General features: G+C 44.2%; 1 protein-coding gene across 8 annotated transcripts in view; it reads right to left on the reverse strand.

The window, feature by feature from the left end:
- ANKRD11 (ankyrin repeat domain 11) overlaps nt 1-26,467 on the reverse strand; it is a 232,036-nt gene that overhangs the window by 36,150 nt on the left and 169,419 nt on the right. For 7 of the 8 annotated variants that reach the window (XR_012154550.2, XM_073308239.2, XM_073308240.2 and 4 more), the window contains 2 exons: nt 26,220-26,364; nt 11,861-11,999 (listed from right to left, as the gene is read on the reverse strand). Coding sequence is in view for 7 of the 8 variants with exons in the window: in XM_073308239.2 (XP_073164340.1) it covers nt 11,861-11,999; nt 26,220-26,306 (226 nt within the window). In the remaining variant the exon portion in view is untranslated. Of the gene's footprint in view, nt 1-11,860; nt 12,000-12,115; nt 12,295-26,219; nt 26,365-26,467 lie in introns of those variants that run through there. The other variant, XM_073308241.2, reaches the window with a different exon arrangement.

Below are 26,467 nucleotides of genomic sequence, written 5' to 3' on the forward strand. Positions count from 1 at the left end.
CTTCGCAGGGGAGTGCTTGGAAAGTAAGCCCTTTCAGATGCGATTGCACCAATGCTACCATCCTCTTTCACAACCTTAAAGATCCAGACATGTTTCAGTTTGTTTTCCAGACGTGAAGGAAGCACGAGCTGATGCAGAGCATGTACACTGGAGTGCAGAAAACAAGAAAGGAAGTGGTGGCACTAATAATCCTAATGCTTATCATTAATACAAAATCTAATTTACAGAGGAATTGCAATAAGACCAACTTAAAAACCCACCACTTAGAGAGAGAGAAAGACGTTCGTAATTAAAACTGCTACCCCACTAATAGTGAAACATTCAGCCAAATCCCACCTTCCATTCACCTACGTTTGAAGAAGCTCATTTGCTGCTTGCTTTAACTTTCTATGACTCTAGAACAAAACTTCTGTTTTGCTATTTTGTTTAATTCAAGGTTTCTGTTCTTCTGGTGCAGACACTGAACTCACACTGACATTAATGGGAGCTAGACACAGACACGGGAAGAATTCAGAACCTGAATACAGCTATGCCTGCAGAATATAGGTAGGGAATTACTTTTAACTTCTTCAGCAAAACGAAAAATGTGTATCTGGGAACTCTAGGTGAAAGACTAGAGCATGAGTGCATTTCTAGGACAACAAAAGGATTCGCCCATTTGCCCATAGGCGGTTCTTGTGCCCAGATTAGATTCCAGGTCATACAACACACATGCACACAGTGCATTAATTTAGAGTACAAATTCTTTCCTGCTGGAAGGCTGTAGGTGGCTATCCAGAGGTCCCACAGCACATGCTGTTTCTTGTGGAGGCATTCAAGATTCAGCTGTCGGTTTAGCTCTGCATGTAGGCTTAGCACAATACGGGTTGAAGCACAGGCCTTAGCCGAGGTGGGAGGAAAAAAGGAGGGGTGGGAGAAGGAAGAAAGGCAACGCCAGCGAAAAATCCTGTACAATTTTTTTCAGTACATTCTGAGAAGCCTGACAGTTAGTGGTTAAGAGAACTCCAACCCAGAGCTGCACTGGCAGACTGCTGCAGTTTAGCAGCACAGCACCCCATTCCCTAGAAACATGTGGCTCCCTGTAACACACCAGCGTCTGTCTGAACTGCTTAGACATGACAACACAAGCATATAAGGTGGTACCACTGCCCAACAAGTAATGCATAAGATGAACTTTTCCACACTGTGTGGGAAACTGACTGTTGGCTCTGTTAAAGCTCAGGATTTTCAACAGTGTATTCCCCAAACATGCAGCCAAACAAAGGATCAATAAGAATAAATCAGAATGGTATAGACAGCAATGGAGAATGTATTATGCCCCTGAAGAAAGCACAAGTCTCTGCTTTTCTTGTCTGCAGCACAGCATGCATGAAGTGACTCATTTTTACCAGGGAGGCTGCAGCACATAAAATGTTTTAATGCATTGGCGCGTCAGTTCAAATGAGAGAGGAAGGGGCGGTTTTACCGGAGGATGGCCAGTGAGCAGAAGAAGGGGCAGCAGACGACACAGGAACCCACACCTCTGTGGACAGGACAGGATCGGAATCTAAGGACAACGTGCACATGGCAAGACATAAGGCAGCTCAGAGATTTCAGAGCAGGGAGGACACCAGCAGGTTCCGTATCCTGGCAGCTCAAAAGGGGAAGCAGCACAAACATACAGCCAGACAGACAAGGGGCAGCACAAGGAGGGTGGGCTGAAAGTCAGGAGAATGTGTTGTTGCAATGAAAGAGTAAAAAAAATGAGCAGGCTGCACAGACCTGAAAGCAGGACAAGTACAGCGAAAGGAATAGGAGTGGGACCAAAAGGAGAAAGTCACATTACCGAGGAGTCTACAACAAGAGACTGATTTTGGTTGCATGGAATTTTATGCATACGCTGCATAGCCAACAATGCAAATGGATTGCAGGATCCCGTGGATGGAGATGGACGTCTGGCTGATCAGCCAAGGAAGCTCATGCCAAAACGGAAACAGTGGAAGAAAATGAGAGGGGGAAAAAATGCAGCAGCCTGTTCCAAGAGAATGACAGAGAGAAAAAGGTCACTCCCCTCTGCCCCTAGAAAATAAATCGGAGCGATCGGTGATTACTACCTAACCTAGGAGAGAGACACAGGCCATCAGTGGGAATTAATTCCCACATGCGCTAAACTGAAAGGTGTCCTAGACTGAAATTGTGCTGCAAGAAAGTGGAGTACTGGTAAATTATTGCTCTGAAGAGCACTACATGAACTCTGATATGTTACAAAGTCAAATGACCTTCCAAACCAAAAGCCTGACCTGCAAATCATTATGCTTTCTGTCAGGCCCATGGATGTCAGTGGATCTATAGGGCCAGGCCCCAATATTTTCGTTATCTTTAAAAGGCATAACTCAGCTAAGAGGGTTTAACGCTACCCCCTAGACTAGACACAGTTCAAATATCAGGATAATCCGCAGGTCTGGTTTAAACGAAGGAGACACCCTTCAACCAGAAGTGTGAAAAGACATCTCAGCAAAGGTGGCCATTTACTGGACCCCTGAGTAAGCAGCGAATGTAAAAACACAGCCCTTGATGTTAAACAGTAATAATTGAAAGTTACCGATAGTCCAGCTTCCAGACTTCTTGTTTATGCTGAAGAACAGTGAGGAGACGCTGGACAGAAGCTCCACATGATGTACAGCCCACGCTCCTTCTCCCTACCTGGGAAGCTAGAGGCAGGACAGCCTGTGGATACAGCTGATGAGAGTTCTTACATCAAGGAGCCAGCCATCAGGGACAGATTTTTGGTTCACAGAGGCTCACAGCACTCTCTCACCAGCTACATATATTTAAATACGCATTTAAATGGGATCTGAGCAATGGTGTTTGCCAGTCTAACTACACTGTGCTACCATTATGGGGCCCAGCTAGAAATGAAGAAGCTCTGACAGTCACTCTCTCGCTGGTTGCTAGGTGAGGACAGGTTCTGGACTATTTTAGTTAGGAAAGGGCCTATGCAGCACAGCCCCTCAGTCGCCCAGCCGCATGTATCGCACTGAAGCCAGCAGCAGAAATGCATACATGTAACAGCTTCACACATAGATGCATTTCTGAATGAGCCAGCAATTTGCTTCTCACGGATTCCCTAGCCAGCTTAGCCACTTGTGAGTAACAAGGCTGTTCCCATGGGAGGTATTTCTAAACATCAGCAGCCAGTTAGGCAACTCAGCAATGCATGTATTCCGGGGGTGGGGGGGTGGGGTGGGGGCGGGGGAGGAGTAGATGGTTTAGGTCATCTGATTCATCCAGCATTTCCAACCCATAATTAGACTCACACAGCATGTTTAAGCAGTAATACGAATGAGGCTGAAAAACAGTAGCAGCTTTCAAAGCTCCGAGGCCAACGCCTGCTGACTTTACTCATGCTAACCCCATGCCCTACAGCGAGACTCCTCACGTGGGTAAAGCTGACTGGATTTGGCTTTCTTCTCTCAGACAAGCCCTCAAAATCTAAAAGATCTGGGTGTTTAAATTCACCCCAAATTCTTTGCAACCACAGGCAAAGCAGCACTAGACTCCAGAGCCCCCAAGCACCCAAGGGAGGAAGTTCTGTAGTCTAGTGTTGCTTTGTAGTGCTTTTACCAGAAAAACTGACACACAGAGGGGCTCTTAGGAGACAAGGCTGCTTCCTAACAAACATGCTGAAGGAATTATCCACCACAGCTGGGAACGTGGCCCCAAGCACTCGGAACCCCACTCCTTTGTAAGGGGAGGGGGAGAAAGAAATAATCAAGGGCCCTAAGAATGAGCATGGGATGCTCACGCCCCTCCCCAAAAATCCACCAGCGGGGGGGGAAGGGGGAATTGGCTGGGAGCTGCTGCCAGTGTCAGACACTGGGATGGGGGATGAGCATAGGACAACCTCTCCACAGGGAGCTGACAAATGGCCTGACAGTCAAGGCCAGACATTTTGCCTGTCTTCCCTTAGTGAAGCTGAGTGTTTCCCTGTGGCAGTAGGGAAGTGCAGGGTGGAGCAGGGCACTCTGCATGATCAAGGGCAGTGCAAGAGGTTGACTAGGATAGCTGGACAGAGGGGAGGTGGGTGAGGGAATGCAGCATCACCAACCCCAAAAAGAGCTTAAAAATCATGATTCAAGGCCTCAAAGTCATTCAATTAAAAAACAAAACAAAACAGAAAAATGGGATTTTTGTGGTTTGCCTTCTTGTTTCTGAATCTTTAGGATCCTCCTGGGTCACATTTTCAAACTTCTCTCCATAACCATGAAGTCAGAAACCTCTTCTTTTTTTTAAATAAAAGCTGATATTCTCACACGATCACCTGACTCCAGGAGCAGGGGCTGTAAGAAGAACACCACCAAATATTGTGGGAGTTGGCAATAACTGTAACTTACAAGTTCTTTACTTTTGACAAATTGCTTATTTCTTGTTTGTTTAATGTCTGTGTCTGGCCTGTCTTTAGAATGCTAGCTCTTTAGGGCAGAGACTGTCTTTTCCCCTGTGTACACACCAGAGGGTTTTATTTTGGTGGAGGGCCCCAGGTTCTTCTGTGATTTAATTACCACCACCTCCCTCACACAGACACAGTCATTACAGCAGGGCTGAACCTGTGTGTGCAGTGATATTAGTGTTAACTCTGTTTCCACTGCAATGATTAAGCAATGCTGAGGGGTCTCATGACTGAAGTCTCATTGCTACTAAACCATGCATCATTCATTCCCTTTTACAGCCCAAGTAGAGCTTGTGTTTGAGGCAGAGCACAGACTGTGGTTGAAATGGAAAAACAGAGGTTTAAAAGGCACCAGCAGATACTGCTCTGTCATTAGCCACTGCTGCTAGACTGACAGGTGAAGAGGCAGGTTAATGATCAATTCTGGACTGATGGATCTAAGGGCAGCAGGTTTCAGATTACCACACACTGGTTTTAAATTACATTCTGCCTGCTGAAGATTCCCTCTGCAGTTTCCATTAAATGTGGGATTCTTCTTTCCTTCCCATCTCAAGCAGCTGTGAAGTGTTGCTCTGTGCTGGTAAACAGATGCAGCATTGTATCTCAGAAGTGGCCCATCCATACGTCCCATAATTTACCTCAGGGGTGTTGTGAGGCTAGTTATTATTTGTGAAGCATTCTGAATTCCCTGTGTTATAGATACCAAAGAAGTGAAAATCTACGTTATTAAATGGATTTTTTAAAAACTGGAACTGCTATTTTTCTCTTTACAATGGAATTTCTCAAGTGTTTGGGGGACTTTTTACTACAAAAAGCTGCTGTTAAAATACTGTTGGAGGTGTGATTTTACATTAGTTTAATCTGTTACTGTTTTCAACAGTGAAGAAGCAATACACACTGCAATAAAATCAAAGGGATATGTAGTAGGCATAAGACCACACTGTGTGTATGCTGTATTGTCCCTGTATTTTTAGTTTATACTTGGTTACCAAGCTCCAGACATCTTTCAGCAACAGCAGACTCTGTAAACAGGCTGAACTTGCAAAGTCCATTTTGATCTCTTCTGACTACTATGACTTGATCAGCATCTCACACATGTATAAAAGAACCTTGCTTCTACAGATTCTGAACGAGCCAGAGGAGAGCGGCGAAACTAAATGGGGGTAGGAAAAAAGTTTAGACTTGCCCTGAGCAATTGTCCTCAGACCCAGCAAAACTTCAGACCAAGAGAAAATGATCAACTTGCACAGGAGGTAAAACATGAAATTTTTTTTAGACTTAGTATAATCCCCACCTCACCCTTGTGGATTTCAAGAATGGGGCTTATTGCTACACCAATAAGTAGCTCTGGATACCTAATGTTACTTCAGACACTGCCAATTTTGATCACAGCTTCTATGCTGTGTTCCGACCTAGGCTGCTCTGGGGGCTGGAATGAAACCAGAGTAGTCTGAAGGTTTTATTAAAATATACCCCCTGATGATCCAGGATCTGGAAACTACAGCTGCACCTTCCAACTGCCAGAAGCCATGGTCTCAAGTGCAACAGCCTTAAATCTCCAAGTTAAATCAAATTGTTTTCAGTAAAACCTAATTTAAGGAGTTTTCCACTCTGAGCTGTGCATTTCAAAGCAACTGTTCGCAGCAATACCAATCCAGTACCCAGCATTTGTAGAGTGGGGATAATACACTGCACTTCTTACTTGCTTTGCTACATATACAATATGAATACACAGGAATACGGAAAGCATACAGCTCAGTAATTAAGAGTCTGGTGCCTTTGAGTCAGCTCCATGACTCAGGTAGCAGTTTATTGCAAAACCACACATGGGCCTCAGGCAGAGTACAGCCAAGAATTTCATTTCTGTAAGTCTCAATTGCTGCCCCCACCTCTCTCAACCTCACCACTCAGCTGGTTTCACATTACGGCTATTTCGGCCTTCAATATACTGCCTTCCTCTCCTGCCCCTCTTTTCGTAGCCTCTCCGAGACTCTCCTATGCTTTGTGAAGTTAAAGTTAGCAAATCTGTTTGGAAAACGCCAAAACCCCTGTTTTCAGCACAATGAAGAGGTGCTCCAAACTGCAAGATTTGGCATTAATGGGTGAAAGGTTGGTTTTATTCTCTTGGCCTCTTTCCACGCTGCCTTGGCTATACTAGCTATATTTGCATGTAAACTGAAAAACATAGGTTCTTTAGACAACTTTTGGGTATGGGGGCAGTTTAGACAAGAGTCTCGTGTAGAGTTTGTAACATACATGTTTCATGAGCTTTAGGCGCATGGCTAAGTTTGTTCTATTGTTGTTTTAAAACATACATAAAGGCAATATACTTGATTAACTGCACGGGATCCTGGAACCAGGATTATTGCTCTAGGAGCCATTTTGAAACAGATAATTTAGAAAGGTTTAACACTGGCCCTACTGTTCCAAAACTATACACTTGAAAACAATGTTTGCAAGTAATATCTTCCATACACCCTGCCAAGAATGTTTAAGTAAGTGACAAAACCCTCTGTGTGGTATTCTGAGTGCTTGGTTCTGAATCAAGGCAGAGTAATGTCACACTGCGGGGTGGGTTGCAAATAAGACAGTTCAAGAATGAAACTGCTTGCTTGCTCTCTTTCTGAATACATCAGCACTCTACAAGCATTACATGCTTCCAAACAAACTCAAGGAGTAGGCTGCAAGGAGGAGGGTAGGAGGAAGTGCATGTGATCTGCTCAGCTTCAACAGCACCCACTGCAATATGATTCAAGGATCAGCACAGATGTCTCCCCAGCAAATGGACTCACTTGCTCAAGATGAGGGAAGTTGCTCTGGTGGCAGCTAAAAAGTTTGTTGCAATTTAATGGACAGAGAATAGGTGGTTTGGAAATCGACTAGGGAAGGGGAAAAGGTAGCAAGATCAGGGCTGAAGGGAGGAGGACATGGACACAGAGAAAACAAACAGGAAAGGAGAGGAAAAGAAAAGAATAGGTCTTCACTTAGGCTATGTCTACACTGTGCACCTTACAGCGGCCACACAGCTGAGCCATTGTAAGGTACATAGCGTAGTTGCTCTTTGTTGGCAGGAGAGAGCCTGCTGACAAAATAAAACCATCCCCAACGAGAGGGTGACAGCTCTGACAGTGGGAGAGTGTCTCCCGCAGACAAAGCACTGTCCACACTGGCGCTTTTTATCGACAAAAGTTTTGTTGGTCACACCCCAACTGACTAAAGTTTTACCAACAAAACGCAGTGTAGACACAGCCTAAGTGCCACTCCTAAAAGACTGGAACACCTGCTAAGTAGCTCACACCCTGCACAGGGATACAAGGGCAGGCAAACACAGAAAACACCTATGCAACAATACCTAATAATGGCTGCTACCGATCAGCACTGAGGCACCAACTGTAGTTCAAAGTCACCTTCAATTTAGAAGATAAAACAGAGATCTGAACAAACAATGGCTATTATTCACACCTACTTCCAAACAACATGCACAGTAGTTACTTTACATAGCAAAGCTGAAATAGAAGTATTTGAGAAGATACCATCAGACACACAGTGGCAAAAAAGACAGAGCTCAAACAGTAAATATCACTACAAATCCATGCAACAGGGTCACCATTTTCTATTTCAACTTTGAGAGAGAGAAATGCCCCATCAGCAGCAGGAGGAGAGAAAGACTTGCCCTCAATTTCAGTTCCCATATATTTAGGGCTGAATTTCACACCATAGCCATGAAACACAAACAAAAACATCCTCAAAAACACCCAGAACAATAGGTACTGAACTCCAACAAACTGGGCTGCATTATGTCAATGAACTGAGGTCAACTGTGTGACTGATTTGGTTAACTGACACGTTGCAATCCTACTTCTCACAATAGCTGAAATCAAAGTTGGAAAAAAAACCCTTCCTTCTCCTCCCATAGAGTATTCAGACAAGCAGAATCCTTCCAGAGAGAAACAGTGAGAATGGCTGATGGATGTTGAGTGTGCGGTGCAAGACCCATTGTCTGAGACATCAAAGACTTTCAGTGACTTGCTAGCCAGCATTTGAGTGGACATTGCCAGATGTGTGTGATTAGATAAGTGTCTCTCTCGCCACACGTGTATAAATTGGAGATTTGGGGGCACTCATCTGGGAATGCATAAGCTAAGTGGGCAACATGGTACACACACACAAATATGTTGCTACTAATCTACTGAAAGTCAGACCCTAAAATGGGACAAGACTCAAACCGTGCAGCAGAGTGCAATTCCCCAATGGCAGAGGTGGTGGGGGAAGGAGAATGACAAGACAACAAACCTTTTCCATTTGAAATGTCTGATTCTTTGAGTAAAGAAAAAACACAGCATGTTCTTGCTAAGCATCTTACTCGCACTGCACCATCTACCTGAACCTCCCTGCCCCCAGCCAGTGACTGAGTCACTTCCTCTCCTTGTCTCTCAGACAGGTTGTTAGAAACTCACCCACACTTTCTCAGTATATGAAGGGTGTCATTTAAACGCACTGTTGTGAGACTGAATTACCATTTTGCAGCCCGTTCCACTTCCTGACTGACACAAGGTGGCCATTTTGCTGTGTGTGTCAGCAGCGCCCCAGATGAGACATGACGAGGAGCGAAACTTGACATTTCTCACCCTCTTTGCCAAGGACCAACTCTGTAGGAGAAGGTGTGTTCTGAGGAGGCGTCAGTCTCATGACTGCAAAAGGGTGGAGTCAAAGGTTGCTGGCAGCAGGGAGGAGCTGCAAGACAGGGTAGGCAAGTGGCCTCCAACTAGCCCTGGCGGCTGCTGCTCAATAGCATTTTGAAGACAGCAAGAAAATGGGGTTAGGGAAGAATCTTGCGTGGCGATGCTGCTGACAGCAGGGCCATCAAACCTCCCTCATCCGCTTGTCTTCTGCTCAGATTACAGGCTGGCTGCAGAACCTAGGCAGGATGTTGATGGATGAGATAGAAAGAGCCAAGCTGCTTTTTCACATCCCAAGAGGAGTTTGGAGCACTCCAAAAAATAGCCTTGTCTTGTAAACTGAGACAATTACCCCTCGACACCATTGGAAAATTAATGCAGAGCTTCACAATGACATTTTAATAATTGTTATGATCACTTTATCCTTGAAATAGCCTACAATGAACTTATGACTCCCCTTTCCCTGCAAATACATTGTTTGGTTGAGAATTTAAATGTTAAAAGGCAGCAGTGAAGGTTCCAACACCAGGCTTAACTCTTTTCCCCTCAGTAGCCCTGGCCACACTGGTCAGAGACTCCTAAACTCATTCAAGTCAGACATAGCCTAGGACACTGGGACTAATCAGATGGTCACCAAGCCAAGTACTATCCAGAATGCAAACTGCTTAGCTTTGAAAATGAGTCAAGATCACACCTTTTCAGAGCAGTAACACAATCTGTTCTCAAGTGACCAGGGGCTGCCCTCTCTCTTTCAATTTACTGTGACCTCTATCACATATTCATTCCATGATGTATTTACTCATCAATATGCCAAGAATGCAAAAATGACGATTCATACCTAGAAATGGCAATCAATTTGAGTTACACTTTAACAAGATAAACTAAGTTTTGGAAACTGTCTCTCAAGACAGGGAGTTCGGCAACAGAAGAAACTGCCATTCAGCACAATGAAATTCACAGAAATTCGACTCTATCCCCAAGCAAACCAAACATTATTTATTAACCAACTGACAAAACTGTGCTAGCAACTTGGCTCAGACAATCCTTGGGTATGTTTTAAAACCAGCCTTACAAACTTTTAATCCAAACAAAATCAGTCAATAACTCAGTATACTGACCATGTGACACAGACTATACCTTGTCATATCAGACTCTGACCGTTATATTTAACTTGGGAAAAATAAATGCAAAAGGGCCGAATCACATTGTACAGAGGTCGAGCTGTATCCTCCTGCTTATTAGAACCCCAGGACCTTGTGATGTATAAGATTAGTCTTACAGTTCAATTACATGTAAGGAGTTAGAGAAAATGGAAATGGAAAACCCCTCCTAGTACCTGTTATGGTACAAGCAGGGGCCTTGTGCAATCTGGTCTTAAATAACTCAGACAACAGGGCTTTCATCCCTTTCCTTGGAGTTTAACCCACAGTCTAGTAGACATCACTGTTAAGGAAGTTTCCCTGCTACTCCCTTTACCCATTTCATCTTCTTAACTCTATAGTGACCCTTGGACTATCTTAATCTCCTCTCCCTCTGAGGTGATTTTGCCTTTCAGTCGCTTGTCGACTTGCCTCACCTCAGACTTCTTAGTCATCCATCTGAATTATACTGGGTTAGCTTTTAATGTTAATAATTTTTGCTGCTTTTCTCTGATCTCCTTCCACGGTTTTTACTGATTTCTGATGCTGACGTGACTAGAACTGTACATGGTATTTCAAGTGCAGAGTGTACACGACGTTCCACCAGTGCGGTATGATCTGTGATGGCATGTCTTACGCATGGGCAGCCAAAAGCGATATTGGCTTTGCTTTCCACCATACATTGCAGCCTCATAGCCACTCTGTGATCCATAATTCCCCCTGCTAGCCTGACTACTTGCCCACACTGCCACGCATCATTTGGATTATTTTCCCCAAATGCACTAACAGGTATTTTTACAGACCGAATCATTTTATTTCCTGCTTATATTTCTAAGTTCTTTATATCCCTTTGTACTATTTTCTCCATTCTCAATGTTTCTTGTCACATCTCCCAATTTCGTATTACTTGCAAATAAAGTAGCAAGCTAATCTCTTCTTCTAGACCACCGATAAAAATGTTACATAAAACGGGGGCGAAAATTGCCCGGCTGAAGGAATCACTTCTCCACCCCCAACTCGATCTAGTGTCATTTATTTATGCTCTTTCAACCAGTTTTACATTCGACAGTACAAATAAGCAAGGCCACCTGAATGACCTTTTCAGCTTTAAGACAGGATGGTCCTGTATCAAAAGTGTTAAAGTCAAACTACAGTTAAGTGTGTGTAGACATGCGTGCACATGCATATTATCCTTCAGATTTATGATATAGACACACACCAATGTATTATCAAATAGATTTCTCCCGGTATTTAACAAATTCCGACTGAGAGACTCAGTACTTCTTCCCCACCAGTCTAAGTCTCAGTTGATGAACTGGTTTAACTAGCAGTTGAATAGGATTGATCACTAACCAGCCACAGGAAGAAGTGTGTTTTTAAAAATCCTTTTGTTTGATTAAATTAAATTTATTACTAAGATCAGAACTGATCTTACTCCATTCCACCCTTGATATAAGACTGAACACAGCACAATGTTCCCATGGAGGTTTAAATAGTACAGGAAAAACCATACAGTCACCTAAGGACAGTTTTTGCTAGGGTGAAATGCACTCACCATTTCCCCAGCCCCAGAGTCCACATTTAGGTGGTGTGGTGCTCATATTTTCCCTTACCTGTATCCGAGTCTTTTTGATCTCCATTTGTTCCAACAGTGAAAGGCAACTTCCGTTTTGTAGCTCTCTCTTTCACCTCTTTGCCACCATCACTCCGGTCCAACTTTGGAGTCTTGGTTAGAGAAACTTTATCTTTATCCTAGAAAGGAAGGAGAAAAGATTTCACAAGAGTCTCTCCCAAGGCTTTTGCCTCCATGGACTTTTTGTGCCTGAGTTCAGGTTTTTACAATATTTAGACTGAGCCACTGCAATTACCCAGAAAAAACGATCTTCTGTCACAGAGGGGTTTTCCTTTTCCTACAATAGATCAAATAGGCCTCACTTTTCATGTTTTCTTGAAGAATATGTTGCTGATGAAGTGACTAGAATGGTATGCATTGAGCCTTTGGTGCCATTCCTTCTGCCGGGTGCTTCACAAGGGTACATGTCTAGATCTTTTTGTAGAAAGGAAGGAAATAAATACATTTTTGGTGGCAGAAGTAGCCTCCCACCTCTCTCTGTCCCAGAACTACCTGCATCACAGCAACCCTTTCTTCTGGCTGAAGGCTGGATCTCCAAACTACTCAGGGTTGCTCTGTGCAATGCCTAGATGGGGACACTAGATAGGAAGTCTCTTTCCAGGGGCTAAGCTAGCTGCCTCTGAAGCACATACAGCCCTATAGAGAGTGAGGCACTGATCCTGGGAGACGCATTGAGATTCACTCCCACCTCACCTTCCTGCACGGCAGCAAGTTGCACTGCTACCAGGCCATCAGCTCACCAATAACCTATTTACGTTTCTTAATTAAGCTAGAAGAATCAGACATCATTGTTAAAACATGGAAGTAAACACAATAACAAAAGATCAACGTCACTATATTTCTGCAGTGAATGTAACAACGTGCTCTTATTCTCATATACAGGCTTGGAAGGATTTGATTTTTATTAGTAAATGTCAATGGATGATTTCACTGTACACACAAACCAAAGAAAAAATATGTCCATTAATGATAATCAAAATTTACAGATAGGCCAAGTAAGAAAAATGCTGCATGAGAAATGATTAGGCGTTTGATTTAAGGATATTTACTTTGTATACTTTGACATGTGATGTGGACAATTTGTGTTTTAACATTTATACAGCTTTAACTTTTTGAACCTCAAGGTCATTAAATAATTATCTCCCCCCCACCCCAGAATTTCCTGCAACTATAAAAAAGTAAATTGTAACCGTTGAAAAAAATGCTTAAAACCCATAATGTTGCACAACTGAACATGTAAATTGATAATTTTAAAAAAAATGCTTAAAAACATCGATGTCTGTCAAAATTATCAACAAATACAAACTGAATTCTGCCAAGCCTACATATAAGTTACAGTACACAGAGTTCAGTCACTTTGCCAGCAAGTCCCGGTATTCTACCAGACTAAAATGCCAAGATGCCATTGCAGAAGAGTACGGCAGACCTATCTGGCAAATGGACACCATGCTGTGGTGTGAAATTAGCAGCCCCATTTACAGTCAAGATGGAGTTATTACATTAGCACTTTCTGTTGTGGGGACAGAGGATCTGAGTGTGAGAGAAAAACAGGAAGTGCTAGTGGCAAGCTAGGTTTTTTGGGGGGAGTTTTTGAACAAAACTCCCCCTGTGGTAGTTAGGGTTTTCTAACCTTCATGAGAGTTTGTGGAGAGTGCATACAGAGCACACAGGGTGGGGTGAAAACCTTCCCATTAAGAAACAAAAACAATATTAAAGGCCTTCCTTCTCCATACTGAGCTGAGGGCTTTCCCTTGCCACATGCAATGTCTGCAGAAAAAGTCTGTAGAATATTCTGCAGTTGATAAGCCTGCTAAAGTTACTGACTGTTTAAGGGATCAGTACTCCAGCCAGACAAAACGCACTTAAACGGTCTTTTCTGTACATATTAGCAACAAAAATCATACTGCAAAGCCCCAGCATAGCCCTTTGGGGGATGTGCTCTCTATCATAAACCGAAACAGCCCATGTGTCCCATCTGCTGTAGATCTCACATCTAAACTTCCTACCTCCCTTAGTTACCTCAGATTCTCCACTATAACCAGTGGTATCCTAGTTAATAATGTACAACAACATAATCTGTTTCTGGCTTGGTGTTTGCGTGGGGAAACAGAGGATGGGGGGGGGGGCGTTTTCTTTTTCAGCTCTCCTCTAAAGAAAGAGGTGTCTCGGTCTGAACAGCTTGAAACATCTGGTAGAAGTATAAGCAGCTAGTGGGCCAAGTTCAGTAACTCGGGAGCCTGTAGATAACAACCTCTGCCCTGCAGCTACCAACAATTACTATAGAAGGCTCAAGTCACACGGATAAGCCAGCCAGTTAAAAATACATTGGTTCCCCACCCCCCACCCCCAGGAGTATACTCACTAATGAGCACAGAAATACGCTGAATTTAAAAACAAAACAAAACAAAAAACACACACATGAGAAACAACTGTTGGTGTATGGCATTCCAGGGAGAATTCCTGCTTTTCCTCCCATTTCTTTGCTTTCCTCCAGCTAAATAACCACAGTTCCTGCAAACTTCTCTCTCACAATCACAACTGGTCTCACACACAGGGAGAGACAAGCATCTGCCCTGTGCACCAATGGCTCCCCATTGCGCTGCTGCTTCTGCGTGCCAGGGAGCTGAGGCAGCCGCACTGGGTGAGCAGTTCATCCGCTGACCCCTCCGAGCTGAGACATCAGACCGCCTCTTCCTGCACACAAGCCTCTTCTCCCCCAGGCGTCTGCACATTTCTGCTATGAAACATCATCTCCCAAAGCTCAGTGCAGCTCTCCTCACGCCACCCACTGAAAGCTCTGTTCACTCACCACATCCCAGCTTGCCACCCGCATCCCTCCCCCATATTCCCATTTGACTAGCCCGGCTCTCTGGAGTCCCAGCAACCATGTGCAGTCTGCCGACGTTCCTCATTTCCTTACACATGCCATTTCAAAACCACACACAGAACTACATACAAGGTACCAACCCTATATTAATCACTGAAATACACAAACCAATAAAGACAGTCGGAGTTCAAGGGTGGCTGCTTGCTGATCAGGATGAGGGTGGGGTTATGTGGATTGTGCTGTGGTGTAGACGACATCAAGAAGAACTCTGAGTGGAGTGGAGTACAGATGGGTGGTTGAATAACTTAACTTCTTAATACCTGCCTTCTTGGGACCTGTAATCCAGCAATCTTAACTCAAAATGTACAAAGTTTTTATTAGGGGATTATATCTCTCACACATGCAGGGAAGGGAAGACAGCTGCTGGGGGAAGCAAGGGAAGCAAACCAATGATTGCCTTGTGTATTCCTTGCTTATTTGTTGTGGTGTTGAGATATTATGGAGCTTGGGGCTTTTTTAAGCTGTCAGCTGGGAGCAGATGACACTGGAGTAGCAATCAGTAGTGGAGCAGTCAGAAGAAAATAGGTTTGAGGAAGGATGTAAGCATATGGCTACACAGCAGCTTGGAGTGTCGGTGTGGATAGATGGGTGCATGCACGTTCTGCTCGAGCGAGTGCACAACCAATAGCGTGGGCGCGGCGGCAGGGGTGGTGGCTCAGATTAGCCGCCCAGCATGCCCCCGAAGCGACAGGCAGGCTTGGATTCAGGCAGCCAGCCCAAACTGCTGCCTGCGCTACCATGCCACAAAACTCTGGTAAGCGCACGAGCTCGCGCAGAGCAAGCGCATGTCTGGTGGCCTGCCCTGGGAAGCCCCCTCTCAGCCGCTGGGTAAACATACCCCAAGTGAGACTGGGTTGCATAAAGTTAGAGGATTCAAATTAGAAAAAATGTTTAAAGCTGGTACAAGGCTGTATGTTAGTCCTTCAGTATGAAGGGGAACCTATGGATGTTTAAGATGTGTGTGTAAATTACCTATGCTTTCCTTTGTATTTGAGAAACTGGTTTGTTCAAATCTAGTGTAAAAAATTTTAAATCTGCAGCATTGCTTTAAAAGCAAAGCCAAATCGTCTATTTATTAACAAACTTATGTTTCAAGATGTTAGCAAAAGCTAGACCTTAAATCTTGTTCAGCCTTACTTTTAAACTAAAAATAGTCTTAATATTTTAATTAACGCAAGATAATTGCAAGAAACCTAGACAAATGAATCTAACAAATTCCCTTGTTAACCCCCCCACCCCACCAGTCATGCTGTTTGTATCAGACTTGTAAGATCCTGGCAGATAGCTTATTGTGCTAGCAGTCATAAGACTATGTTGTCACTGTGTGTACGTTGCTCCTTCCTCCTTCTCAGTTTTATCTGGTACAGGCTTAACATGCAGCTTAGAAAAACTGTTTACTCCAAGCAGCTCATTTTATTTACTTGTTCCTCAAGTTGTGGCCAGTTTGGCCACCCTAGTGGCATGCAATACTAAAGCTGCATTAAAAATGCTACACCTCTGTTTCAACCACAACATTGGGACCTTACAAAATGGATTTAGGAGCCAGGGATTTTTTAAAAATTAAGCTCCATGACCCACATCTAACTGCTCTCCAGCAGGATCTCTTGCTGTCCCAAAGACTGCCTCTGCTTTTGTGGTTAGACGGAGCCAGTAACAAACATTCAGAAGCGGGAGTGTATTACTTAACATTTGGAACTAGAAAAAGGAGAGTCTTGTTCAAGATAAGAAACAGAGAGCTCTTCCTCATTGCAGAAGTTATCAGGGTGCCAGAAAAAATTCAGAGCAGCCAAAATAAATACATTACCATTTCGTTTAAATGTTCTGCTTGGAAATACTTTTGTCTTATTTTCTGACTTGTGAATAAAAATAGTTTGTAACAACAAATGATGCCATGTTTTGTGCCAGCTACTATTCTGAACAGATCAGAAGCCTCACAAGGTCAGGGACAGGTATTAGTTTACATCTGTCATGGGGGGGAGGAAGGGAAAGAGATACAGCCAGGGATGACTGGCAAGCACCAGCTCACAACCAGAGCTACTAGATTATTCCTTAGTAATCCATTCAAATCAACAAACCAAACGCACAGTGAGCAACTCCAGGTCTGCAGTCTTATTACAAGCAGGGTAGTTTGCCCTTTTCACTCTCCAGAGACACCCACATTGACGTGGCAGCTCAAATACTAACACAGCAGTGCTATAATGGGCTAACAGGGCATCTTCTTTACATGTAAAAAGAAAAGGAGTACTTGTGGCACCTTGGAGACTAACCAATTTATTTGAGCATGAGCTTTGAGCTGTAGCTCACGAAAGCTCATGCTCAAATAAATTGGTTAGTCTCTAAGGTGCCACAAGTACTCCTTTTCTTTTTGCGAATACAGACTAACACGGCTGTTACTCTGAAACTTTACATGTAAGTGATTCTCAGAATGAAGACCTGCCGACATCCCCTGGAAAACTTGGAAAACACTATTTAGAAACATTTATATTCATACTTCGGCCCAACTATTTCAGACATTCACATGCCCTCACTTGCTAGAGTTCAGGACAATCTCATAAAAATAGAAAAGACTGTATGCAAGTTTCTCTTCTCCTACCGCTTCATTCTTAAGGCACAACTTGAGTGTTACGTTGCAACTGCTCAATGTAGAAATGATGGTGCAAGGCAAGTGAATTCCATTTATTTTCTTAGCACAAATCAGAAATCTGCAGCACTCCTTACTTCTCTGAAAGCAGGTTGGAAGCTGGTTTCTAGGCCTCTAGTCAGGGCCCCAAGCTGCCAGTGTGGAGTGGTATCACTTCTCAGTAAGAGGTCTACCTGCTGCAGGAGGGTCAAGAAACACCAGTTGTAACTGACATTTCTAAGATGACACCTTCCTGGCTCAGTCACTGCTGGGCAGCAGCAGTTTGTACATTTCATACTTTCAGAGACTGAGCAGGGAAATGCAGATAAATTTCCTTTATCCATAAAGAAGCTACAAATTACCTTTTCTTACGCCGTGAGTTATGGGCCAGAAATCTGATTAAACCCTTGACACTGGAAGTTGAGATTTCCTACATACAAAGCACTTATGCAAAAGGCATTAGAGTTCCCTGTTGAGAACTTCAGAATGCTAGAAACAAGGGGCCAACTGAACTTCATATAAAAAAAAACAGGATTCTTTCATTGTCTGAAATCTTAAAATAGATTTCAGTCAGAGAAAACCCGCAGTGCTTTCTGTTGCCGGGAAAGTACTCTCCCTGCCAGTGAAACCTAGTAGAAAATGCCAGCTGACAGTGTTGCTGGACTTGCATCATCACTTCAAAGCTCTGTGGTTGCCCTTATGTTAGTTTAAATAACCATTTTAAATTGATATTTTAGAAACCTAATTTCATACTCACATGTTCAAACAACAACATGGCAAATTAATCTGCAAATTACTCTTGTGAAAAGATTCAAAACATTCCCCTATTCAAAATTTATGGTCTAAACTAGTCATTGATGCCTCTCTTACAAATTAATACAGTACACTGATGACACTGTCAAATGGAAGATAACAACTGAATAAGAGGACGGTGAAAAAGCTCCCCTGTAGTCAGAACATGTCACAGACTAAGAAATCTGTCAGAGTTTAAGAAGCTGAAGTCTACAAAATATGTTCACTTTGGCAGTTTAAATACAATGTGTAAAAAGAAATACTTTAACATATCAAACTTGTGGAACTCAGTGCTGTGGGATATTGGTAAGATTTACTGCATGTTTGGTAAAAAAACATTATCTTCAGTTGGTCTAGCTAGAGTTAAAAATATAAATGTTACAAATCCTCACACTTTTGGCCACAGTCCGATCATTAGCTGGGACCTAGAAGAACTGTCCCCATATGGTATTCTACTGCAAAATTAAGTGAATTATAAGGGTATTACCAGCAATTTCTTAGGTTCTCTTTTTGGGTGGCAAAGCCACAGTTCTCTCTAGAATAAGCTAATTCTCTCTACTGCAAATACCTCTAACCACTGAAACTGAAGGTGATAGAAGTCTGCTTAAATTAGACAAGAAAATAGATACTCCTGCCTGGCTGTACAATGAGAGTCTGTCACATACATGTAGTAAAGACAAGGGGTTAAATTACAGAGGGCAGATTAAATTCAGAGCACAGATAACATCAAAAGTCTGGGAGCAGCCATTTTGAACACCTATAGGCACATGTGTGACGTGGCTCAGTAACAGTTATTTTTTCACTCAGGGCTCAAATTGGGTCAGCTTGCTGCAGCTCAATAAGCTTTTTTTTTTTTTTTTTTTTGAGGTTACCCTCTTGTGCTCCAGAAATCTAAGTTTTCATGCAGGAATTTTTTTTTTTTAGCTCTTATAGTTGAAAAAATGACCCTGAACACATGAACGAAGTGCAAACTGATGCAAAGGAATATACTTCTGGTAGATGAAAGCGAGCTCTTGGATTTGGGTACAAACACACCCTGAACTATTGACACCACCACTCATGCTCTACTTAGAGCTGCACTGAAGTTGCACTTTCACTGTATAGTTCACAAAACTGACCCACATTCCAATCTCTTATGCAAAGATTTGCATTACCGGACCATGGAAATCCCCAAAGCCATTTGTGCTCCAAACTGGATCGATAGCATTGCAGATTGCAACACTAAAGACAAATAAGCAGTGATGACCAAAAACAACATTTACAAACTGGACTGGCCACGCCAAGTCTTTTCTGAAATGCACCAATGCATCAATGCAGGGAGGAAAAGGTGTCTCCTGTATCAAAAAATAAAACCATCAAGAGCAAATGCCTTGACAAAGGAAGTTTAGCCACATGTTCGGAATGACAATACTTAATCCAATTCATATCAGGACAGTTATTATTTATATTGTGGTAGTGCCTAGAGGACCCAACTAAGATTGGGGCCCTTGCGCAAGGCCCTGTACTCACACATAGTAAGAGACAGTCCCTGTCTACAATCTAAATAGACAAATGGTGGGAGAAAGGGGGAACCTTTTACAAATGGGGAGCCAAGGGACAGAGGGAGTGGGTGACTTCCCCAAGGAGACACAGAATATACTGGCATAGCTGAGAACTGAGTCTAGCTCCCAAGTCCCAGTCGAAAGCCCTAACAATACAACCTTGCTTCTTTCTTTTCCAGGGCCAAAATACAAATACAAAAGCACGTGTGGAAATAGAATGGTGCGTTTTTTAAAAATCATGTTATCTGCTGCAGCGCTAGTGAACGCAAGTAAAATTTTCAAAAGCACCTAAGTAATTTAGAAGCCCAAGTCGCATTGTTAAAAGTGACACAGCTGCGTAGGTATCAATGTCTCATTAAAAGTCAATGAGACTTTGTCATGTGGGAGGCAAAGTCTCTTTTGAAAATGGGACTTAGGCTTCACGAGCACCGAAGAGACTTAAAATACTTTACCCCACAGACAAGAGGAGATTAGTCAGTCAGTCTCACACGTCCCCAGTTTCTCCCCTCCAACCACTGCTTTCCAGTCCTTACCCACTTTTCTTCCGGTAAAGTCTGATGAGACTCCTTTCAAAGGCCATCTCTGCTGTGGCCTAAACTGGTTGTGAAGGTCGCTGTGGCTGTGGAGCAGACTGTGGTGCCCTCTCACCACAGCCTGTGGAGCAGAGGGGTTGTGATGGAATTCCTCACCCCTGGCAAGTTTTAAATTGAGATTGGGTATTTTTCTAAAAAAGGTGCTCTACTTCATGCTCAGCTATTGGACTCAGAGCAGGAATTGATCACGGGAAGCCCCACAGCCTGTGTTACGCAGGAAGTCAAACCAGACCATCGCAACGATCCCTTCTAGCCTTAAAATCTATAAATCTATGGAAAACATGGCCGTTTCTCTAATGCAGCCTCAGACCTTAATCTACACAAATTGTTAGTGCCCAGCAAGCTGGGGTGTAAATCTAACTCTCATTAGCCAGCTGCGCCCTAACGGCTTGTGTGGATCCTGCTGTTGCGCACTGCAAGTTCCCTAATGCACTTTGATCTATCCCACTTGGAAGCAGGAAGTCTGGAATGGGGCTCTGTAAAGACTACATGAGGAAATGTGACATCCAGGCTGTGGTCTACACCTAAAACTTAGGTCAACCTAGCTATGGCACTCAGGGATGTGACAACTTCACACCTTGAGAGATGTAGTGAAGCCAACCAATGCCCTAATTGACATAGCTACTGCCTCTCGGGGGGTGAATTTACAACAGAAATACCATTGTAGCACTTGCAGTGTAGACAAAGCCTACGTATGTCTTGTAGATTCTTTCTCAATAACATCTCTAAGATAGAGCCTTTCCTATCCACACAGGTAAAATGCTCATCCAGGCTCATCACCTTGCACCTTGCTTACTATATCATCCTTCTCTCTGACCTTGACAAGCGCCATCTTCTACTGCTCATATCCAGATATAATGCTGCTGCAAAAATCATCTTCCTATCTGATTGCTTTGACCATGTAATTCCTCTCTTGCATCCTCCACTGGCTCCTTCTTCTCTATGCTATCAGACAGAAGCTGCCTGTTTTCACTTTCATGGCCTATCCCCACCTTATCACCTCTCATCCAGTATCGAAAGGTTGACTCCTGCCTCCAATCAAGCCCATGATAGCAGCCTCCATCGCCCACTTGTTACAACTTCAAACAATCACCTTCATGCTCTCTCCTATGCTGCCCTGAACGCTTGAAAGGAGCGCCCCATAAACTTCTGCAAAATTAACTAAATCCACCTTCGAATCTCTCCTTAAAACTTTTATTTGCCAGGAAGCCTACAAAAAGCTTGGCAATGGTTGGCTGGGGCGTGTTAAGAGCACAGGCTGCCATGCTGACCATGTCTCCTAATTTCCTTACATTCTTCCATTGGTTGGCTGCATCCATCTGTTTCTTGTCTAAAACTAGATTGTAAACTCTTTGGGGCAGGGACGGTCTTTCTGCTCTGTGTTTGTGCAACACCTAATGTATCAAGGATTTGGTCCATGACTAGAGCCCCTAGGCGCTGCAGTAATACAGATAGCAAATAATAATAAATCATATACAAGGTAGACATGCTTTTAAAAGCCTCTATGGCTAAATTCAACCTGAAACAGCTTCTACAGCTGCTGAGCCATCCCAGACTCTTCAGAAGTTTCTAAGAACCTCTTCAGCATGTGTGGAAGGGTATGTGAGGCATTCATCGCCAGACGCCCCCCTGTCCTCCCCTTACCATACTGCTCTCCCTGGCTAACCTTAGGAGAGATGTTTCCACCAGTTAGGAGGAACAACAGAGTGGGTAATGTTTTCAAATACATCCTGGACACCAGGGTTTTACGCCGAGACAACTCATGCCTGCTGACAGGGGGAAGGAGGACAATTTAAGGGGGGACATGTCAGCACCCTACATGTTGCCTCTGGGAGGAATCTTCCAGCCCCACCTCCTGGGCTAGGGCAGCCAATCCCACTGGCTCCTGGAGGGCTGGGGCGACAGGAGTGGGTAGCATGTGCCTCTGGACCGGGCCCAAGGACACTCTCATGCTCTCACAGACACCTGAGCAAGTGAAGGGGCATGGGCAATGCCCCTAACTCTGGCTGAGCAGAGGCCAGGGAACCAGCTCCTGGCGCCTTTCCCAGTGACCCCCCCACCCTGCACCCAGCCTGCGGCTACCGCGCTCTCCCCACCACAGTTATTGGGAAGGGGGAGAGGACCCTCTGTCCTTCTCCTGCTGTGCTTCCCCCTGGCCTGTTTCTGGCTTGCTTGGCCCCTGTCCCCAGCAGTCAGGCCCGGGGGGAGAGGGGAGGGGGCAGGCCACCGCTGCCTCCCCCGCCAGGTTCTCTCACTGACAGCTGTTGTGCGGCACAGATTGCGCGACCCAGAGAGGTCATCTTCACCCAGCGTGAGAAGTGTCTCTATCCCACCCAGACCCGGCTGCCAGGGAGAGGGGCCGAGCGGGGGGGCGGTAGGGGGGTAGGAAGACACACAAACACCCACCCAGCAGGCTGAGCAGACCAATCCCTGCAAGGGCAGCTTGGCACTCGCAGAAATCTGTGGGGGGCAGTTGACCCCCACATGCCCCCCTAGGCATCGCCTCTGGTTTCCTGACCCTCACCTTCCACGTAGAGAACTGGTCTTTAAGCTAACTCACTCCCCGGGCTACAGCAAAATAACTGAGACATCAGAAGCTACTAAACCGTCTGTGCTGAAGGATACCAAGGGGTGAGAGGTGGGGAGCTGGCTCCCCCCTTCTCAATTAGCACTGGTTTATGGAGCTTCAACATAGCAACAGCCTGCTGCAAAGAAGGCAGCTGGAGTCTAGCTCTAACATCCTGCAGCACAGAACCTGGAGACATTTACTGTAGCATTCAGCCCAGGGGATAGTCAAGCCAGTAATAAATGTCTGAACACTATGCACTCTACCTTTTGTTTAGAGTTGGTGTCTCAAAATGTAACAATTTAAGGGCTGTTAGTTTAATGGTAAAAACTGTTCATTTTAAGGTCACACTGAGGAGAAAAGATTTTAAATGTTAATAAAGTTACTGTTTTGCAATTTTATATTTCAGTCATGATTATATTGAAATTATATTTCAATTAATTATAAAGTGTATATAGTGCCCAGCCAGTCCCTTCATGTTACTTAGTTTATCCAGAAGGCAGTGACGAGTGACGGCACCTTAAGACACCTCGGCTACCTTCCTAGATGGAGAGCAGCAGGAGAAGTTACAGGCTGAGGCATTTGAACTTGTTGATAAATACAAGATCAGTCAAAAGTTGCCACCTCTCTCAAGTGGACCCACAACAATCTCGGGAAGCAGAAAGTCTAACCCCCAACTGCTTGTACCTTAAGTCGCTGTTCCACCCTTACAGAGTTAACTAGAAAGTGATGGTTTGCTGTATAATATCCTTCAGCCAATTAACGTGGATCTCAGATCAGTCCCTAGTGGACAATAGTCTTCAAATTTCTTCACAGGTTGAGAAGACCAGAATTAAGGAAGCCGAGAGATTGTACGCGCTATCCCCACTAATGCATCCGATGAAGTGGGCTGTAGCTCACGAAAGCTTACGCTCAAATAAATTGGTGAGTCTCTAAGGTGCCACAAGTCCTCCTGTTCTTTTTGCGGATACAGACTAACACGGCTGCCACTCTGAAACCACTAAATAATGTTATTCCACGAGGTCTGCGTTGAGGTTTTGGTGGGCAGCGTAGAAACAATGTCCTAGTTACTCAGACACAGGTCCCAGCAGTCCTGTTTGTAATATCCGTCAAATGACTCCATGGCAGGTAACTGAACTGCAGCCGTTTCTTTAAACTTCTGGGTGCAATAAAGTGGAGGCTGAATCGTATTATAACTGTTCCCTGTGTCCTTTGATGCACCGACTCCATACCCGGCCCTGACAAAACCTCAGCATCATATTCCAATGTAATCGGCACAACTGGCTTCCAGCCTCATTTGCCAGGAAGAAGTCAGGGTGAATTCGGATATCTTCACTGGACACCACAGAGCAGAACTTTGCAGCCATTTCTCCACATTCAAGACTATTGTGCCCAATTTTTGCAGTCTTCCCTAGAAGCACCTTGTTGGGTCCTAGGTGGTGTCCTGCCTGGGAATGGCGTACATTTTTCAGCATGCCTCATGCAAAGAGATTCAACTATGAACATGCAGAGCGACAGAGAGGGAACTGGGCAGATACTACCAATCCATCTGATATTTGCCTCCCGCCTAAAACGCTGTAGTTGGTCATCTGCTCTGCCCTTCTCCTCTTGCCACTTCAGGTGACAATCCCCAAATCCTTTCTGGCTGAATGGTCAATATAACTATTCAACATTCACTAAATTCCAGGGCATGCTGTCAACTGTAAAGAAGCCAACAGAGTAAGGCTGTGCTAGGAACCAAGGTAATGATCATCCCTGGAGAATCCATGAACTCCCGGCCAGCAGTCATCTGGAGGTAGAACAGAAGCTGGCAGAGGACAGTATCTCCTTGCTACTGGAATGCTGCAAAACTTCTGCAATTGAGCAATGTCTTTGCTAGATTCCACTCTGCAACACTCCCCTGTAATCCCGCAGCCCGTGTTCTAATACTGAGTGGGAAGAGGAGAGCTGGCATTCGGACACTACAGTGATGATCACAGTCTAGATAGATTAAATAGCATTAGCACTGCCCCAAATGCTGCAGTTACTATGGAAGGGAGAGTCCACTGCAAGTCACTCTTATAAATGCATCAGAAACAATACCATGGGAGCCCCAGTGAGGGAGAGGGATCAGGGAAGAGAGAGGAGAAGACGAGAGGAAAGAAGATCAACAACATAGAAATGTGGAGGGAAAGTTAGTGAGAAAAGGAAGGACAGAGGAAAAGGAGAAACACAGGATGGGAGAACAAGAGGCAACATGGTTTGCTAATGAAGCTCTGATTCACATATCAGACAGGAGAAGTTCAAACAGCTTCAGAGGTAGGAAATGCTGGGACAAACTGGGTGAGGGGATAGATGGAAAGAGTGGGAAATGTGTGTCTATAGTGGAGTAACAGTTTTCAATATGCATAGGTTTTTAATTTTAGTTAAAAGCAAGTTTTTATACACAATTTCTCAACAACAGAAGCTGCCTATAGACTTTATTGTAATCCAGTGAGACACTGCTAAGAACCATCAAAAAGCTGGAGGGCAGGGGATGGAGCTCAGGTATGGGGCAAAATGAGTAGAATTTATGTTGGGGGTGCAGTAGAAAAGAAAAAGCATCCTTAGACTCCCATTTCATTTCAGTAACCTCATCTGCAACTCTTAGCACAGATCAAACCTCAGAAGCCTTAATTAAAATCCAAACAGCAATATTTTCAGCAGAGAAACACCCACACCTGACCAACCATTAATTGGAGCGTAACAGACTTCCATGTGTGCTCAGCACAGCTGAGATTCTTACATGGATACTGCATTTGTGGCCACAAAGACAGTATGCACAAAGAGATACGCTCCTCCCTTACAGACACTCAGACTACTTCTGATTTCAGAGCAGTTGTGTGTCCCGGCAATGGTTCTTTAAGATAGGAAACTTTAAAAGTCACAATCATTTTACTGAACACCCTTCCAAAGTGTCACCTACAGCACTGTCTCAAGTCACTACCATTCAGCTCCAGTACCTCGCAATGGATATTACAGACTCCGGGAGAAATGGGCCAAAGTGAAACACATTGTAAGCTGAGTCCTTATCAGTTGGCATGTCACCACTGTGCCACAGAATTATAGAATATCAGGGTTGGAAGGGACCTCAGGAGGTCATCTAGTCCAACCCCCTGCTCAAAACAGGACCAATCTCCAACTAAATCATATTGTCTGATTCAGATTCAGCATCATCTGCTGATACAGGGTGTTGGGCAATCTCTTAGCACAGCAAATACTGGAGTGGCTTATAAATGGCTGGACGCGGCCCAGTCCTGGCCTCTCACCGTGAACCTGCCCTCTCCAAAGTCAGGCGAATATGAAAAAACCAGCATGCTACCTTTTTCCCCGTTTGTTTCTCCACCATGTCGTTGCTGAGAGAGAAATCGTCTGACTGTGGTGTTTTAGAACACCCACCCTTGGGCATCGTTCTGCCTTCCTTACTTGATCTTCATTTATGCTGCCATCGCCTCATCATCAACCGTCTGTTTAGAGAGAAAAATCAGAAGAATTAGAAATTTTATAAAGATCATTAAAAAAGAGAAAATACAGGATAACTGCTGCGCTGGGCTGCCAGAACAGGTACTA

The sequence above is a fragment of the Lepidochelys kempii genome, chromosome 12, assembly GCF_965140285.1.
Source record: "Lepidochelys kempii isolate rLepKem1 chromosome 12, rLepKem1.hap1, whole genome shotgun sequence".
In the NCBI taxonomy this organism is placed as follows: Eukaryota; Metazoa; Chordata; order Testudines; family Cheloniidae; genus Lepidochelys; species Lepidochelys kempii.